This window comes from Pinus tabuliformis, chromosome X (assembly GCF_031772625.1).
Source record: "Pinus tabuliformis cultivar Carrire ecotype Pingquan chromosome X, CPIR1, whole genome shotgun sequence".
Classification (NCBI taxonomy): domain Eukaryota; kingdom Viridiplantae; phylum Streptophyta; class Pinopsida; order Pinales; family Pinaceae; genus Pinus; species Pinus tabuliformis.
The window spans coordinates 1,355,542,651-1,355,561,403 of NC_142308.1; the positions used below are offsets into that span (position 1 = coordinate 1,355,542,651).

General features: G+C 34.8%; 1 protein-coding gene across 1 annotated transcript; it reads left to right on the forward strand.

Annotated features, from left to right (window-relative positions):
* Nucleotides 1-653: 653 nt before the first annotated feature.
* Nucleotides 654-1,289, forward strand: LOC149145110 (pectinesterase inhibitor 9-like). The gene has a single exon (XM_089449086.1). The coding sequence runs from the start codon at nt 654-656 to the stop codon at nt 1,287-1,289; it is 636 nt and encodes a 211-aa protein (XP_089305212.1).
* Nucleotides 1,290-18,753: the final 17,464 nt, after the last annotated feature.

The window sequence follows — 18,753 nt, forward strand, 5'->3', positions numbered from 1 at the left end:
AAAAAAAAATATGGACCAAATTCTGACAAAATCTCTTAAACTTATTTTTTTGTTTGATATTTTCATCTCTTATATATTTACCTCTGCCTCATTATTAAAGTTGTGTACAGATTGAGTAAATTGGAAGACGGATGGGGCAAATTTTTTTCTTACTAAAATAATAATAATGATAATAGTGTTTGAATCTGGTTTGTTTATCAAATAATAATAATGATAATAGTGTTTGAATCTGGTTTGTTTAATGGTAAAAATAGATTGAGCACCATCAGAAAGTAGAAAAACATCCAAAATCTTGAAAATACCAAAATATTTTACCACAATCTGAGAAAAAAATATTATTTCATATTATTTCATTTTTAAACTACGCGCATTACATCCCACTGCATAAGGTCAACCCATCCCACTGCATAAGGTCAACCCAGTGCTCCGGAATGAAAACATGGAACAAATCAAACCTCGAGAATCGGCCGTCCAGCGAGACACTGACCTGGGATGGTTAATTGAAAATATCCAGGGGCGCGAAGTCGGCTATATATATCGGGATGAAAGAGCGTCAATAATATGTCCTTGTGCCCACTTACAACCCTTTTCCGTCCCCGGGTTCGCCTTCGCTGCTTTTCATTTCTTGTTCTTTCTTTTTATATTGTATCGCCATGGATTCACGGCCTGCAACTGTTTTAGTTATCATAGTTTTTGCGATAATGGCTTCAGCTACGGCGAAGGACGTGAATCCCCAGCACAGCGATACAAGCATCGCTGAATTTATCAAATCGTCGTGCCAGGCCACTCGGTATCTGCAGCTCTGTGTTTCGTCGCTTTCTCCATACACCGGATCTCTGAAGCCCACACTTTGCGATCTGGTCAAGGCGGCCATGAACGTGAGCCTCGTTAATGCCCGAACGGTCTCCGTTTGGGCAGCAGGCCTGAAAGGCAGAAGCGCTGAGATGAGTGAAAGAGAAAGAGCGTCGCTGAACGATTGTATTCAGAATTTCGATGACACCGTTGACGAGATTCAGAAATCTCTGAAGGAGTTGGAGCAGCTGCAGCGCAGCAACTTCAACCCTCAAATGAACGACATACAGACGTTTATGAGTGCCGCCCTCACCGACCAAGACTCCTGCCTCAACGGATTCGATGATGTGAAGGCGGCGGAGGGGAAGATTAGCGCGATGGTGAAGGTCCGTGTGCAGAATGAGTCAGAACTGATCAGTAACGCTCTAGCTCTCCTTAACGCGCTCGCTCTTAACGCATTCTCTAACACCGGAGTTGCTGATGGTATCCATGCGTGAATGCCAAAACGGCGCACTCAGTACTCTTCTAAATAAAATAATATATGTACCCAATAATATATTTATAGTTTTGCTACAACTGCTGACTCTTCATTACACCCTTTTCTATTTTCTGTTTCCTTCAATGGCTGATTGGGTTTGGAGTGCAATTATGGCGTTATTTCATATTTGAAGAAAAGTATTTTATGCGTATTCGTAAGCTTTTGTTTCATACAGGAATGATAACAACGATTTCATTTTCAAATATAAATACTTTTTCTTAAGTGATACCATTTTTAGTTTGAACTAATTTATTTCGGTTGACATAAAGTTTAGGTTTAAAACATATAAGAAAGGGGGTTGAAGGTTTCAGTTCTACTATATAAAATAGCATTTAACTAAATCAATGTATTTTTTTAATAACCTTTTTTAGGGGTTTTTTTTTTTGTTTTTAAATAAGTAAAATTGGTATAATTTATGGTTTGAGCAGTCACAGGGATCTTTAGGCTTTCAAAATCATTTGGTGCATCAATTTTGTTCAAAGAATTTTGAACTGGCGACAGGGTACTTATTTCGAACTGCTGACAGGGTACTTTAAGCTTTCAAAAGAATTTGGAACTGTGTCACTATTTAATTTATTCTAAATTCCTTGATCTAAAATGTTAAATGTTAGTTTACTATTTAAATGTATAATATTATTTTATAATTTAATGATTTTAACATATCAATATTAATATGATAATGGTTTGCACCTCAAATTCAAATGTTATGGAAAACATTCCTTATGAGATTTGCTAGGCACACCCATGAAAGGTATAACCAATGCCTCCTTACCATTGATTCGTATTGGAAAATATGTGTATTAAAAGATAAAAATGTTAGTGCAGAAAGTTATTATAGATAGAAATAAAGCAAAAGAAGAAATATCACTTGTGTCCCAGAAAATAGTGTTGAACCAAAAGGAGATGATGTCTCCTATCAAGCCTATAGAAATGAGGGACTTAGTAGTTGTAACAAGGAATGTCTCTTAGTCTTTTATCTAGGTAGGCATAGTTAGTACAGATTTAAAATATTGTTCATCAAAGCCTTCTCTAGAGAAGGCAATTGTGTAGGTTTAATTGATTTTCTATTTTATATTGCAACAAACTCTATTAGATTGTACATTTTGATACTCATTCTTTATTGTTGAGTGCTCTAGTGTTTTGCAATGACAAAATATTGACCAATAAAATTTGATTCAAAATAAAACAATATTATGTTAGGAATTTTTTATTATAATTTAACTTATATTAATAGGTTATAAGTTATTTTTCAACATTAATGAGATTTTTGATCACTTGATATTAATTTTTTTTCAAATATATATATCATATTTATATTTTATTAAATATAAAAAAATTATAATTTGAAAGGAAAAAATCCAATATTTGAAGGAAAATTAATAAGAATCATAAAATGAAAAATTAGATTAACATCATTTTAGAAAATCCTAAGAATATGCAATATTTGAAATGCATTGTATTCTTATTGTAAGAAATATCAAATTCTCTTTTTTATGTAGAAATCTAAACCATTTATTAATCTTTGTCTCGCCAAATTGACTCTTGATTATTTTGTCGAGTTTTATGGATTGACCAACTCCTCTACATAAGTTGGGTTAGTGCTTTGACATTGAAAACAAGACATGTATTTCTATTGTGTTCATCTCTTATTTCATTTTAAAGTGGTTAATTTTGTAAGTGGTCATTCCGTGGGTGAGTGCTCTGACCAACTCCTCTACATAAGTCAAGGAGGGGGTGCGGGGGGGAGTATGTTTCCTAGGTTAGTGATTTTACATTGACAATAAGACATGTATTTCTATTGCGTTTATCTCTTATTTCATTTTAAAGTGGTTAATTTTTTAAGTGGTCATTATGTGGGTGAGTGCTCTGACCAACTCCTTTACATAAGCTAAGGGGGGGAGGGGGAGGGTGAGTGGGAGGAGTATGTTTCCTAGGTTAGAGCTTCGACATTGACAACAAGACATGTATTTCTATTGTGTTCATCTCGTCTTTCATTTTAAACCTTTTTTTTTAACTTCTACAGGTATAGTTCTGTGAGAGAATAGTTGCATAGAGTTGTGAGTCTGTGCAGAATGAAGGATGTGCAAAAGGGGGGTATGTGCGAGAGAACGAGGGTACAAACGGAACTTTATTCTATAGGCACAAAATTATTTTAAATTTAAACATAAAATTAGTGTATAATATTAAATGAAGTCTCTTTTTAATGTGTGTGAGAAAGGAGTGTTGATCGGACAATGGGTGTGCAAAGCAAGGAGAAAAATATTTAATTCATAATGCTTTGCATCTCCATATATATTTACCTTTAAGGGTGAATCAACATGGGTTCATTTAGCTTGATACCAGATGTGCGGTTTTCAAAACTTTTTTCAATGAGTTTGATCGTTTAAAATTTAAAAACATTGAATCTTGATATTCAAGGACTTTGAATACTATGTGCGTTTATGACTTTATATATTAGAATTAAATACTTATTGCTATGCAATATTAATTCAAGTATCTTTCATGTGTGTGAATAAGAAGTATTCGAGAACGCTTTGATTCTCCTTCCACACGCCTCCCTCCCACATGATAGTACATATTAATTAATTAATGAGACTAAGGTGCAAAGGGAACTTTATTCAATAGGCATGGAATTATTTTAATTTTAATGAAGTCTCTTTTTCATGCATATGAGAATAGAGTGTAGTGTAAGAGAATGGATACATTTGTCCTTAAGATTGGGTTGAAGTGGGATCAGTTTACTTTATATCAGGATGATTTGATGATTCAATGTGCAATTTCCAAAACTATGTTCAATGCCTTAGAAAATTTAAAAACTAAAAACAACTAATGTTGGTATTCAAGGTTCATGAATACTATGTGCATTTGTGATTTTGTGTTTTTGAATTAAATACTTATTATACAATATTAAACAAAGTGTGTTTTTAATGCATATGAAGACGAATTGTTGTGGGGGACAACAGGTGTATGGAGCAAGGAACATAAAACTTCTTCCATGATGTTTTGGTTCTGTGCCAAGTCTCCCCATCTATAAACTTCTTATGCATACCTCCCTCCTATATGATAGTACGTATTAATACATTAATTATTAGTTTTGGTTTATTAAATTTTGGGGCATGGAAAGTTTGGTTTATGTGTATGCAAAGAGTGAAATAAGGTGGCTAGTTAATTGTCCACGTTACTTTGTTTGAAGGCTTTGATAGTTTCAAAACAATATCAAAGTAGAAATCGAGCCGTCATATTCACTACTTTCAAATAATATATGAATTTGTGATATTATATTTATGAATTAAATACTTTTGAAAATTAAGAAGAGTGTCTTTTTAATGTTTTTGAGGAAGAAGTGTTGTGTGGGAGAATAGGTGTGCAGAGAAAGGAACAAAAACATTTTTACCGCAATGTTCCATACATTTTTACGCATTCCATAGATATTCTTCCTGCACAACAATACATAATAATGAATTAATTAGAATTTTTTAATTTTAGTTAGTGTTTAAATTAAAGCTAGTATTATTATTGAATTTCATAGTAAGAGGTTGATGTTACAGTTTAAGACGAGAAAAGTTGAAATATTAGCTTTCTTAACAAACTTGTAAACATTTTATATGATGCATTTGGCATTGAAATTCCAAGTGGTATCATGTATATGTGAAATATATTATGGGAAGGATGCAAGATTAATCTCTAATACAAATATTTAGTAGTTATTTCATTTCGTACATTTTTATGACTTACGATACATATATGTATATGATGTTTCTTTTGTAACATGTTTCACATGCAAAATAGTAACACGTGGTGATTATATAGGGGAATGAGAAATTGATAGTTAAACGACATTGAGAACATTGCTAACTGAGAAAGCATTTTTAAGTACAAAGCAGAAATGACTAGCAAAGTAAGGAGAGCCCTCTATAAATAATTAATCAACTTGTTTGACCAAAATATCAAATTAACTTGGTGAATAGCTGACTAAACTAGATTGGTTTGACCAAGAAGGTAACACTTCAAATGATGGATGTGAAAAGATTTCAAAGGAATTTTGAAATTCTTTAAAAGCATCAAGGTTGCAAAGAATAGGAATTATAAAGGATTTCATTGCAAAACCAAAAGACTGAGGGACTCTTTCTCTCTCTTCCAATGGGAAACATGGCAACAGGTGATTGGCCTTGAGAAGTTGACAAGGAAGAACGAAGGAGATGCCATATGGAAATGATGACATCATCTCAAAGTTTGTATATCGGACGTGGAAGACCTTGTAACTCCCGTTTAAATGAATATTTGAGAAATGTTATGATAATAGAGGGCTTCTGAGATAAATTGGTGTTTAGTCATGGAGAACCATACAACTAGGGGAGTAGAGTAGGGCATATCGCCTAAGTGTTATGGAGTATTTCAGAAGAAGGAGACATAGTAACTCTACTCTAATTCATTTTTTAAAAGGTTATGATACAAGGAACTTGCGATGCTGAGTGGCACTTGGTCGTGGGGACCCAAAAGAGCCAAGGGCATAGAGTAGGCTTAACACCTAAGTGCAATCAAGAATTATGGGGATTGGAGTTTTCGTAACTCCTTTGTAATTACTTTTTGTGAAAGACCCAATGCCTCATATCTATGATATTGTTTGGTACTTAGTTGTGGAGATCCAAGAAAACCAAGGGCATAGACAAGTGCTTAGCACCTAATTGGTCTGTGATGAACCATTGCAGGATTAGCCTCACAAAATGTGATGACCTCCCATGGCAGAAGAAAAAAAGATGACGGAGTAGGAAAGCCTTTCAAAATGTTGCTCGTAGAAGCCCTTAAGTGACAAAGTGATGTGATTATGGATAAATTTAACCAGATCCTTCGATGCCTACCCACACATGATGCATCTTCACCCAACAACCACTCGGGAGGTGCCACCCCTTTTAAGGTACAAGTTAACTTCAATATTCCCATATTCAAAGGCCTGATAGATGTAGACGTTGTAGATAAATGGTTAAATCTATTGGAAGGATATATTTTAGTTCATGACTTTTCCAATCAGGAAATGATTATGTTTGCACCTCTCAAATAAGCCCCACATGTCAAGGATTGGTGGGAAACCTAATGTGAGAAAAAGGATGAGAGTGAACCATCGTTGTTTTCAGCTGCACCCAATTGGAATTCTTTCTGATATGCCATCAAGGAAAAATAATACCATGTCATGAGATATGAAGATAAATACATAAATTGGACCTCGTTACAGCAGGGAAGGGACAAGTACATCCAAGATAAGATGGAGTTCCTAGATATTTCCTCGCTCGACATAGCGTATTGGTATGCTGTAAAGATTGAGAAAAAGTTTAATTAGAAGAAGCAAGACTTTAGATCTGTGAATCCAAAACAAGGAAAATGCACCCCCAAAACATAGAACAAGGGACCAAGCCAAGGCATGGCCACTGAGGACAACCTGCCAAAGCCTCAAGCAAAGAGCAACACCACGAAGACGAAGAAGGACACATGAAAATTGTGTGAGTTCCATAAGAGCTCCAATCACAAACATGTGATTTTCGGGCCAAGCGGTCACTGGTGGCCGAGCTGAAGGCTTCCGAATTAGACACATGTTCCGACTCTAAATTAGAACTAGATAAGGGGACTGACAAAGGGAAGAAAATCATTGATGCGGAGTCGAGTGCCACTGTGGCCACCACAAATATTCAGAAAATTGACCCTAAAGATCCAGAGGAGGGGGAAAGCCTCTTCCACTCACAGATGCGGGTGAAGGGTTCTCTACTGCAGTTCATTGTCCACAACAGGAGCCAAAAGAACCTCATTTCAGCAGAAGTCATGAAGCGGCTCGGCATAAAGACCACAACACATCCACATCCATACACCATCGGGTGGCTTCACCAAGGATGAGACCTTCGTGTCAGCTAGTAGTGTCGCCTTCCTTATAGCACGAAGCACTTCACGAATGAGGTATTGTGTGACGTTTCTCCTCTTGAAGTTTCTGATATATTTTTAGGATAACCATACTTGTGGAAGTGACATGCTGTATATGAGTGTAGACCTTTCTATGTGATTATTACTTTGGCTAATAATTTGTACAAGATAGCGGAGGTAGCCCCGCCTACCTCCATCTCTTTGATCACAGCAAATAAATGCAGTAAGATCATTTCCTAGACCAGGAAATTCGTTTTCCTTATGATTCTCCCCCAATGCAAGAAGAAGGTTGTGGCCACGACTTCTTGGCAGGGCTCCTCTGAATAGAAGCAACATATGGACAAGGTCATGGAGGAGTACACGGACATTTTCGTCCCACCCACTAGGATACCTCTCCACTGTCTGGTCAAGAACTTCATCGATCTGACCTCGGGCATGCCACTGCCCAATGGACCGATCTATTGATGCTCTGTTCTTGAGAACGATGAGATCAAGAGGCAAATTCAGGAACTAGCGTAGAAAGAGCACATCAGGCCAAGATCATCACCCTGTGGGAGCCCGATTGTATTGGTACAGAAGAAGGATGGGACCTGTAGGCTCTATATTGACTATCATGTGCAGAACAAGATCATTGTCTGGAATAGGTACTAATCCCGCGGATTGATAACCTTCTGGACCAGCTCAAGGGGGGCAAATATTTCAGAAATATTGACTTGAAGGAAAGTTATCACTAGGTGCCTATCAAACCCTCTGATTTGTGGAAAATTACCTTCAAATCCAAGGAGGGCCTTTTTGAATGGTTGGTCATACCATTCGTATCGATGAACACCCCTGCAACCTTCATGAGACTAATGGACGACATCTTTCGGCCCTTCACCAATGCATTCATGGTGTTGTATTTAGATGACATCTTGATCTTCAACTAGAGTTGGGAAGAGCACCTCCACCATATTCGGCAGGTCCTTCAAACCCTTCGACAACACAAGTTTTGTGCTAACTTGGAGAAATGTACCTTTGGCTTGACACAGGTTCAATATCTATGGTACATCATTGATGAGCAGGATGTACATGTGGACCCATCAAAGATACAAGTCATTCGAGATTGGCCATGCCCAAGTACTCTAACAGAACTCCACAACTTTTTAGGTCTTGCCAATTTCTACTGTAGGTTCTTGTTCAGGTTCTCTCATATCATTTGGTCTTTAAGTCAAGTCACAAAGGGAGGAGAGAAAGAAAATTTGTTTTTGTTTGAAACCCAGCAACGACCGTTCTCCGAGTTGAAGAATTGCCTTTGTTCTGCACTAGTGCTCACATTACCAAACCTGCAACAACCATTTGAGATTGAGACAAATGCCTCCGGTTATGCTATTGGTGTAGTTCTTACTCAACATGGGCATCCAGTGTTTTACCACGATGAGACACTTCCAGACATAGTCCGAAATTACCAACTTAAGACAAAGAAATGTATTCCATTGTGGAGGCCTCTATGGTTCATGCAAACACAAGAGAAGCTACAGAACGATCGCCATCAGAAATGTTCCATCTATCTGCAACAATACCATTTGAACATTAAGTATAAGAAGGGAAACACCAATAATGTTGTTGATTACCTCTGCTGACCACTGGTCATGGCGTTAATCACTATGCTTGACTCCTGTGGGCACGAGACATTGGGGTGGCTACATCTTTACAAGAGCGATCCAAAATTTGACAGCATATACCATACACTCTTGGAAGGGAATAAAGTTCCAAATTTTCACCTTTAGGATGCACTGTTATGCCACATGGGACACATATATGTTCCTTCAAGTGGGCATGCCAAGATGATTTGATAGGTGTACTACAGTCAGGTTGCTGGACATTTCAGAGTAGAGAAAACAATGGCGATATTACATAAGTATTTTTACTACCCGAAACTTCATCAGGATGTTAGGAAGTATATTAGATCCTGCACTGCCTGCGCCATTGCCAAACTAACCATTAAGAAGCAAGGACTATATAATCATCTACCTACTACTATTTGGCCTTGAGAATCTGTCTCCATGGATTATATGTCGGGCCTTCCTTCTACTAAGCATGACAACGATTGCGTTTTCGTGGTCGTCGACAGATTCTCTAGCATGGACATCATGGTGACCTACAAGAAGAGTATCACAACACAGGCCACTGCTAAGCTCTTCTTTGAGTGAGTGTGGGTAACTTTGGGATCCCACAATCCATTATCTCATATTGGGATAGTAGATTGCTAAGTGCATTTTGGTCAAGTCTCTGGTCCATGCTAGATACAAAACTCACTAAGTCCACAGATTTCGACCCCCAAACTATTGGCCAAATAGAGGTTGTGAAGAGGATAATCATACACATTTTACGCATGTAAAACTCGAAGAATCCACGTGCATGGGATGAAATTCTCCCCTATGTCCAACACAACTAAAATAGAGCTCTCCACAGCTCAACAGGCCACAACCCCTTTCAGGTAGGGCTGGGATTTCAGCCATTATGCCCCATTGATGTGACCATACCATTTGAAGCCACTCAGGAAGATTCGACTCACGTGCAGTCTGAAGCTGAAAGGAATAACAAGTTCATTGAGCGCATTCAACACATTCGCCAACAGCTCCATCATAAATTCGACAGATGCAATGCTAAGTATAATCAACACCATAGTCAACATCGAGTGTTGCTCAAGTTTTAGGTGGGTGACAAAGTTTGGCTACATTTGCAGAAGGAGTGCCTTGCCCGACCCCACCACAAGATTCACCCACTTCAATATGGTCCATACACCATCACCAAGGCCATTGCGGACAATTCCTTCGAGCTCAGCATCCCACCGTTCCTTGGTCTACACCTAGTGTTCAATGTAGATCACCTTCAGCCATACTTTCCACCATTGTTGGACACATCTAACATTGCAGAACAACTCACACCAGCAGAGCTCAACCTGGACTTCATGGAACCACAACTGATCATATCATGGACACAATGATCAAGAATACTCTACAATAGAGGATACAACTATATCGGGTTGTCAAAGCAGGCCAACTCCTTCACCAAGGCAAATGGCTGACAAGGGACAAAGTTCAGCAGAAGTTTCCTCATCTCATGGAGGAACTCAACGCCACCTGCCTATTCCACTAGGACCCTCAACATTGTTTCTTTCAGTTTTTTCGGTTTCCTTAATTGTAGCACATTTTACTATTTTTGGCAGTTGTTTGAGTCTTGAACTTCTAAAGCCATTTTGAGGCCCTAAACAATGGTTTTTTGGCAAAATTTCTTTAGTGATTGCCAAAGCACATTAGCATCTGTAGTTCTCAAAGAGATTAACTACCAAAATAACAACCTTCCAGGGTTCGAAGGTTAATGCCATTGAAATGATAGTGTAGACTAGATTATAATCAAATGTACAAAAGATAATTTAATTCATAAAAGAGTCGTAACCACAGTACAAAATTCATATTCGCATCTAGGCTAGAGGCCACAATCTAAAGTTAAGGGAGTATAATATTAATAGATAATCTTAAATAATCCTAAGAGTCCTTGCACCTTAAACAATTTTGAAAAACAAGGGCTCGACACTCTATAACATTAAGAGACTGTGGGCTAAATTCAAGCCTCATTTTTTATGAAACCCTATCGAAGTAGCAAGAAAATAAAGTAGAAAGTTTAGTAATAGGTTCTCTAGAAGAGATACAATTTACAGCGCAACATTATACTTGAGGAAAAATGAAAAGGTTTATCCAACGAAAATCGATGTTAAGAAAAATGTATGTTCATTTAAAAAGCCACTGACTGTAACCTTACAAATATGAAATTAAAAGAATAAATGTACGTAATAATAACTTTCCAAGCCCCATGTGGGGGTCTCTTAGTTGGGACATGAATGAACTTTGTAAGAATTTTTTTATTAACCGTGTACATTTAAATATTAAACAAATCGACAAAACTTTGAAGAAGGTATTGGATGGTGACCATCATGGCTAGAACTTGATGCATGCCAAATATGTAAAATCATAACTTATCTTGAGACCCTGATCAATCTGAAATCAAGAATTCTATAGCATTGGAAAGAATTATATGGAATTCCTGTGAAATAACCCTAACCATGTAAGCTCTCTAAGCCCCTGCAATGCATTTGAGAATATTCTGTCAAGAAGAACATGGGAATGAGATGAAATTATCCAATGGCAGTATTGGTAGCTTCCTTCAATAGCATACCTTCCATAAACAAATAGAGAAAAGTGGAATGAGATTAGACTCCATTGAAATACTTAATGTAAAGTGGGGAAGCAACTGATAAAATGTCTTGGGTAAGCAGTTACCTGAGTAGGGCTCTCTTTCCTTGTAACGTCTCTAACGTAAAACCTAAAAACAACATTTAGGATTACCTAGAGGGGAAAATGAATTTTTCTTATAGAGAATGAAGATTGAATAAAGGGAATATATTTATCATGGTGGAATCGATCCAATACTATAACCTTGCAGGAGGTATCAAACTACAGTCATGGCCTACTCTGTTATAGGAATCCCAGTATCATTATTTTCCCAAGACACTGAAAACAAATATCAGAGAACATGGGTTAGTTGTTGTGGCCTGCGTTAGAGGAGAGGCTAAACTAAGACCTGACCTTGTGTAGTTTTCCATACTAGTTGCAGAGAATAGAACAATGAAGAGCGCAATGGAAATGAGTTGATTATGGCGTTGAGAGAGGAGCTGGTTACCATGTAACCACCTCCTCCACATCAAATTGTCCAAGGGAACCCTAAATGTTATGAATCATAGATCAAAACTCACCATTCGTGAGAGCATCAAATTGCTAGGTGGTAGGTGATTATATCTATTACGAAAGTCCGTAAAATTTTCTCATAATATCAAGGTCATGATTAAGATGAACACGAAAGATTATTCAACATTAGTTACCAAAAAAACACCATGATTATTGTCTTATAAGTATGTATATTCAAGAATAAGCATAGCCTTGGAGTCATCCACATAATAACTCAATTTAATAACTAACGTTGCATTGTAAAACCTAGGGTGGTAAGTGTCACATTAACTTGGAGACTTTTGTTTACACAAAGAAGGAAAACAACAAAATAATAATAATAATTTAAATCTTTTCTTGCTTAGGGATGCTACACCTATCTATTTTTAGTAGGTTGTATAGACGTACTATTCACAATCTAGGTAAAGCTCATTAACTTTTATATCTGGTAGGAGATATGCATTTCCCAGGAGAGCGTTGAATTTTGTTTATGCCTATATGTTATTATCGATTTTTAGCCACCATAGTCTCCTTAATCCAAGAAAATTTGATCAACTTAAGTTGACAAAAGATATCCATTTCATATTAGAACATTGAATGTTTTGCATGCTAAATATTCTATGGTAAAACATATATTAGTAACCATCTATTTTATGAGGTTGTAGTCCCCATTGAAAAGATAGAGGTCTTTAAATTAAACATCTAATTTATACATTTTCACATTTCTTACTAATTATAAAAATTAATAAACGTTAGTAACTTCACTTTAATATTATGACAACATGATAGTTATCCAAAAACAAAACATTATCCAAATAGATCAGTTATATAGAATATCAAAATTAAACTCAATATAACTTATATGACTTGTAAATACCGATCAAAATTATAAAGATATGAAAATATTATTTAATCATTGTGTAATTATTTCATATTAAGCCACCAAAAAATACACATTAGGAAATTGAACCTTTATTAGTATAGAATGAATTCAAGTTTAAAATGCATTTATGTGAACTTAAATTTTTTAATGGTTATCATATATTTAGTTTTTTTTAGAGATATCATATAATATAAATTGACGTTATGGGACAACATTTTATACACATTTTGATTTTTGTATGGAAAGACACTCTACCGTCGAGTATAAAAGAGATTTTCATGATATTAGAGATTACAGGTAAACATTTTTTAGATTCATTTTTTTTTTTTTTTTACATTATCATATATTTACTTAATTTTTAAACATGTAAATCAACATAAAGTTACTCACAATACCTACTCAATTTAAGTTGTAAAGAGCCTTCCTACTCTTGTAGAAGTAATAAAAATAATGATATAATATTATGAAAAATGAAAAATCTAACATGATGCAAACTATGTTGTGACTATGAAGATACAACCTTGTCAAAATAAATAAGTTATTAATATACACCTTGTAAGACATAATGCAGCAGATACAACATTTAATAAGCTCAACGACTTTCACAAATTGTCAAATAATGTGTCACATAATAGCATTGAAAGTTGTGTATACCACAAGCTCTTTTGAAACGCGTATGTTTTGAAAGGTGTATGTTAATAGCCTATCTATTTTTAATAGCCTGTATTTCCCATAGTCTTCGCAATCTAGGTAAATCTCACTGATTGTTACAGCTGGCAGAGGATATGCATCTCCCATGATAGCGTTGAATGTTGTATTTGCTAAATGCTCTTTTGCAAAGTGTATACTAGTAATGTATCTATTCTCATGAAGTTAATAATGTATCTATTCTTATCATGTTGTAGTCACCCTAGTCTTCTTAATCTAAAAAATCTCATCAACTTTTAGAGTTGGAAAAGGATATCCATTTTATATGCGGTGTAGTTCTCATTAAAATCATATAGATTTCGAAATAAAAATACAATTTCACATTTCTTACTAATTATAAAAATTAATAAATTCACTGTAATATTATAAAAAAAATGATAATCATTCAAAAACACATCATTATCTAATATTAAATAATCTTATATAAAAATTAAAAATTAAAATCCATATAACTTATAACTTTACCAGTTGAAAAAGGATATCCATTTTAGATAATCTTATATAAAAATAAAAAATTAAAATCCATATAACTTATAACTTTACTAGTTGGAAAAGGATATCCATTTTATATGCAGTGTAGTTCTCATTAAAACCATATAGATTTAGAAATAAAAATACAATTTCACATTTCTTACTAATTATAAATATTAATAAATTCACTGTAATATTATAAAAGAAATGATAATCATTCAAAAACACATCATTATCTAATATTAAATAATCTTATATAAAAATTAAAAATTAAAATCCATATAACTTATAACTTTATCGAAAAATTTAATATCGTTGTTATTATATAAATTATAAAAAAATGAAATATAAAAATTAAAAATTAAAATCCATATAACTTATAACTTTATCGAAAAATTTAATATCGTTGTTATTATATAAATTATAAAAAAATGAAAAGATTTAAAGAAAATTTAAATTTTAAAAATTTAACAGAAAATAAAAAATCATTTAATACCTCACTTTAACTTCTACATATCTAAAAAAGAGCTGTATTTACGTGTGATTTTTTTGAATTTCTAGCAGATTTCTTGCTAGATCTGATGAAAAAAACTGTGGTAAAATCTTGATTTGTTTTATATGGATTCAGCACTCTTAAAAACCGGGATTCAACACTCTTAAAAAATCATGGGGCACTTGGTTCACTAGGCAAACTTGTGATTTCAATGAATCCCTCGTGGATTCTCGACAAATTAGATCAGAAAATAAACTGGAAAACTTTTCAAAACATAGCACTTTAAGAAATCTCACTTTTCAAAACATGGCACTTTTCAAAATATTTTATTTTAATTTTATTTTATAACATTTTTAAAATTAAATATAAAAGAAAAAGGTATGGGGAATATCTTTTAGTGATGTAAATGTGTGTAAACATTTACATGTGGGCTCTATTAAAACACTAATAAAAGGTTAAAAGGAATTTCCACTCTGAGCATAGTATGTAGAGATGTTGTAATGCGTTGTAAACATTTTGACTCACTCAAAATAAAATTGAAATATTAATAAAAATAAAATAAAATAATTAATAATGATAATTACAGCTTGGACAAATTACATAAAACTAAAAAGAAAAATAAATTAGAATATGAAATATAAAATATAAAATTATAATTATAATTAATAAGAAATTTAACCTAGATCCATCTTAAGGATCTACCAAGTGATAAGGGGGTTCAAATATCTTAAAATGCAAATCTATTTTAGAGTAAAAAAATATTTGATCCCTCTTGGTGCTTGGTAGATTAGGAGTTAAGATAGATCTACTCACATAACATTATCTCACAATATTTGCTCACTAAGTTGTAGAGAAAATTCCAAGGTACAAGTAATATAAACAATAACAAAAAAAACTAATATTATAAAATCAAGTAGTCTTTAAGTGCCACATTTTGGAAAGTTTTGCGGTATTCTAATTTGTCTAGAATCTTGTAGGGATTCATTGAATTAATAAGTTTAACAAGTGCACACTTCATAATCAAAGTGCCCCAAGGGTTTTTTAGAGTGATGAATCCATATAACTATATATGCTATAGCCTTTTAAAAATATATAAGCTATTAATATAAAGCTTACAGTATAGTAGGATATGCATGTCACATATATATACTAAATATTTTATCAACTCATCAACTTTTACAGGTGGTAAAGGATATGCATGCCACGTCTATATACTAAATATTCTTTTCCAAAGTGCATATTGATAACCTATCTATTTTTAATTAAGTGTAGTAGGCATATTTTGAGCAATTTAGGTAAAGTTGATTGACTTTTAGAATTGTAAAGGATTTGCATGTGGCATAATATCATTAAATGTTATAAATGCTAAATGGTCTCCTAGAAGGTGTATCCTAGTAACTTATACATTTTTATGAGGATTTATTTTAAACCTAAATTGTTAAGAGGAATCAAATGTATAAAAAACCTTGTAAAAATAGATAAGTTATTAACATACACCTTGTAAGACATAATGTAGCACATACAACATTTAACAAGGGAGGTTTCATAATAGCTAGTCCCTTCCTTGAGTGGGGAAACAGAAACAATAGGCATGCACATAGAGATTTCAGATCTAAACTTCTAATACTGGAGATTTCAGATTGCAGCCTGTGCATTTGGGGTACCATGTTTCAAGGAAAAAGCCTGATTTGGGTAGCAATGTTGGTATTTTCACCTTCTAGTAAGTGTTCCACTCATAATGAAATGTAGGCTCACATCTACTTGACTTTTACTATTGTGATGTAATCATGGTCAATAAGAGTTTAAGGGTTGTATTTGGAGAAGACTACTATACCGATCCTTGAGTGTACTGTAATTTCATATATTGATCCTTCAGTGTACTATAATTTCATGTAATAAGTCATGTGATGAAGAGCTAAAGAGCTGTGTAATTTCATATATTGCTCCTTCAATGTATTGTAATTTCATGTAATAAGTCGTGTGATGAAGATTTAAAGAGCTGCTTGAAAAGATATAACTTTGATCTGCTAAAGGGAAAACCTATTGGCTACTCGACCATCCATCCAACCATGTCATGGAGAGATTGATTTTGTTTACAGATGCAGAATGATGCATTTTTTTACAAACGCAGAATGTGTATCAATGTCACAGAGATGTATTTTGTTGAAAGATGCCGAACATGTATTAATGTCATGCTCACGAGAATATATTGGCATGCTTGATGACTGGAGGCCATGTCTTGATTTGTTGCTAGAAGATTCTTTGATTTCTTTACTTATTTCTTTAACATGAAAACATGTATTCAATGCAACCTTCAGTGCCTTCAGTGCATATATGTGTAGTCCTCATTCAAAATCCTAAGTAGACAGGCCATCGCAGAAACAACTAGCCATGCTCATCCATCTTTCCTGGATGGCTCAATGCATCCATCTGTCTTGTCTAATTATCATATCTACCCATCTCTAGGTTGTCTGCCTTGTCAAAGCCCTGCCTTCCTGCCTAACTATCGTCTACCTGCCCAAAGAAAAATCCAGCCAAGCCAGCAAGTCAAAAGCCTGCTATGAATAGATTTTGAAACCGTAGTATTAGTAAGTTGCCCCCAAATTTTATCCTTGACACCTACGACTGCCAGGAATTACAGTGAAAGATGCCAAAACTTTCCCAAAAAATTGAGTTATACCAAAAACATTTCTCGATTTGAACCCAAGACCTGGAGTTTCTAGTAATAAGAAAACCCTATCTGTGCGACAAAGAATAAGAACCTTTTGTGGACTCGAACCTTGGAAACTCAAAATGGGTCAATGAGTCCAATGAATTTAAGGCAGTTTGGATTTGCAATTGTAGCAAATCATGGAGCTTCTGAGCCAACTATGAGATTGAATTAGAATATGATGGGCAATAAGGGTTTCTCATCGTAGTAAGACCTTGTAATAATCTCATATATAATAGGGATATATATTCTTCTTTCTCGGAAGGGAATAAAAGAGTATTCGAGAAAGAAATAGAGGTAGGCGTAATAGGGTCCAAAGTCAAATGCCGCTTGAAAAGACATTCTGATTTGGTGTTACTATTGAGCTGCGCCATAGATTGTCTATCTTTAGAATGGTACAAAGTCTTGCAGCCTGTCCAACTCTTGAATAACTACCAAATTTATAAAGCTTGATTGAGAAAATTCTTATTATGGAATCAAAAGAATATATTCTATATTTATGAATAAACACGAGGATCTACAACGATCTATTGGGGGGAAGGAGGAGCCTACTGGGAATGAGTATCCATCTGAATGATTGGTAAAATCAAATTGTATTGTGGACAATGAGAACAACTTGAAATACCATCATGGGAGGAGTGTTACTATGATGGTATATGTTTAATATGCATCTAATTAGTTTTGGAGAAGTGGAAAGGCTAGTAAGGATGATTTTGGGGGAAGGAGAGTGTGATAGAATGAAATTTAGCATATTAACTCTCACCTCCCTGGGCTCCTTCAAGCTTGGGATTAAAACTCACTGACCATAGGGCTCTCTTAGTTGGACATTCTATCCTTCTTGTTATATTCAATCCTATTCAATCAGTTTACCATTAACAAGAAGGATAGAGAGTGAGGTAGGGTAGAGAGCGTAGAAGGAGTGAAGTAGTGAGGTCAGTTAGAGTGGCTTAGGGAGGGAGCTAATAGAGCTAAGAGGTAGGACAGGGGAAAAATTATATCATTAAGCGTATAACATACAATTGAGAAATGGGGAGGGAGAGGAAACAACTAATTGGTCACATAGGGCTTGTGACAGCAATCGAAGTTGTGGGTTTGGGGACTGGCAGGTATGGGTTCGATGGTATGGCTGGATTTCTTCGATGGTTGGCTAGGCGTGACCTTGGCTGCTGGCTTGACCATGAGGCAAAGAGACTCGACTATGTTGTGTGTCTATTGTAAATGATCGACTAAGATTGGCTCTGACCTATGGAAGAGGTAGGAGGAATGAGCAGCACTCAGGTGGAGGAAGTCATACAACATGACGAGGTCGAGGATGTGGCCCTGACCCAAGGAGAAAAAATGACAAGAAATAAAGAAGAGAAAGATAAAGATGACATTAAATGTCAAAGCACCAGAAATTCAATAAACTAGAAATGTTTATTTCATAAAAGTTAATACAGTTTCTTAAATTTCTGGTAAGATGACATTGATTGACACGTTTTTTATCCT

Coding starts and splice junctions, on each gene's coding strand:
- LOC149145110 (XM_089449086.1), top strand. CDS start 654: ATGGATTCACGGCCTGCAACTGTTTTAGTTATCATAGTTTTTGCGATA.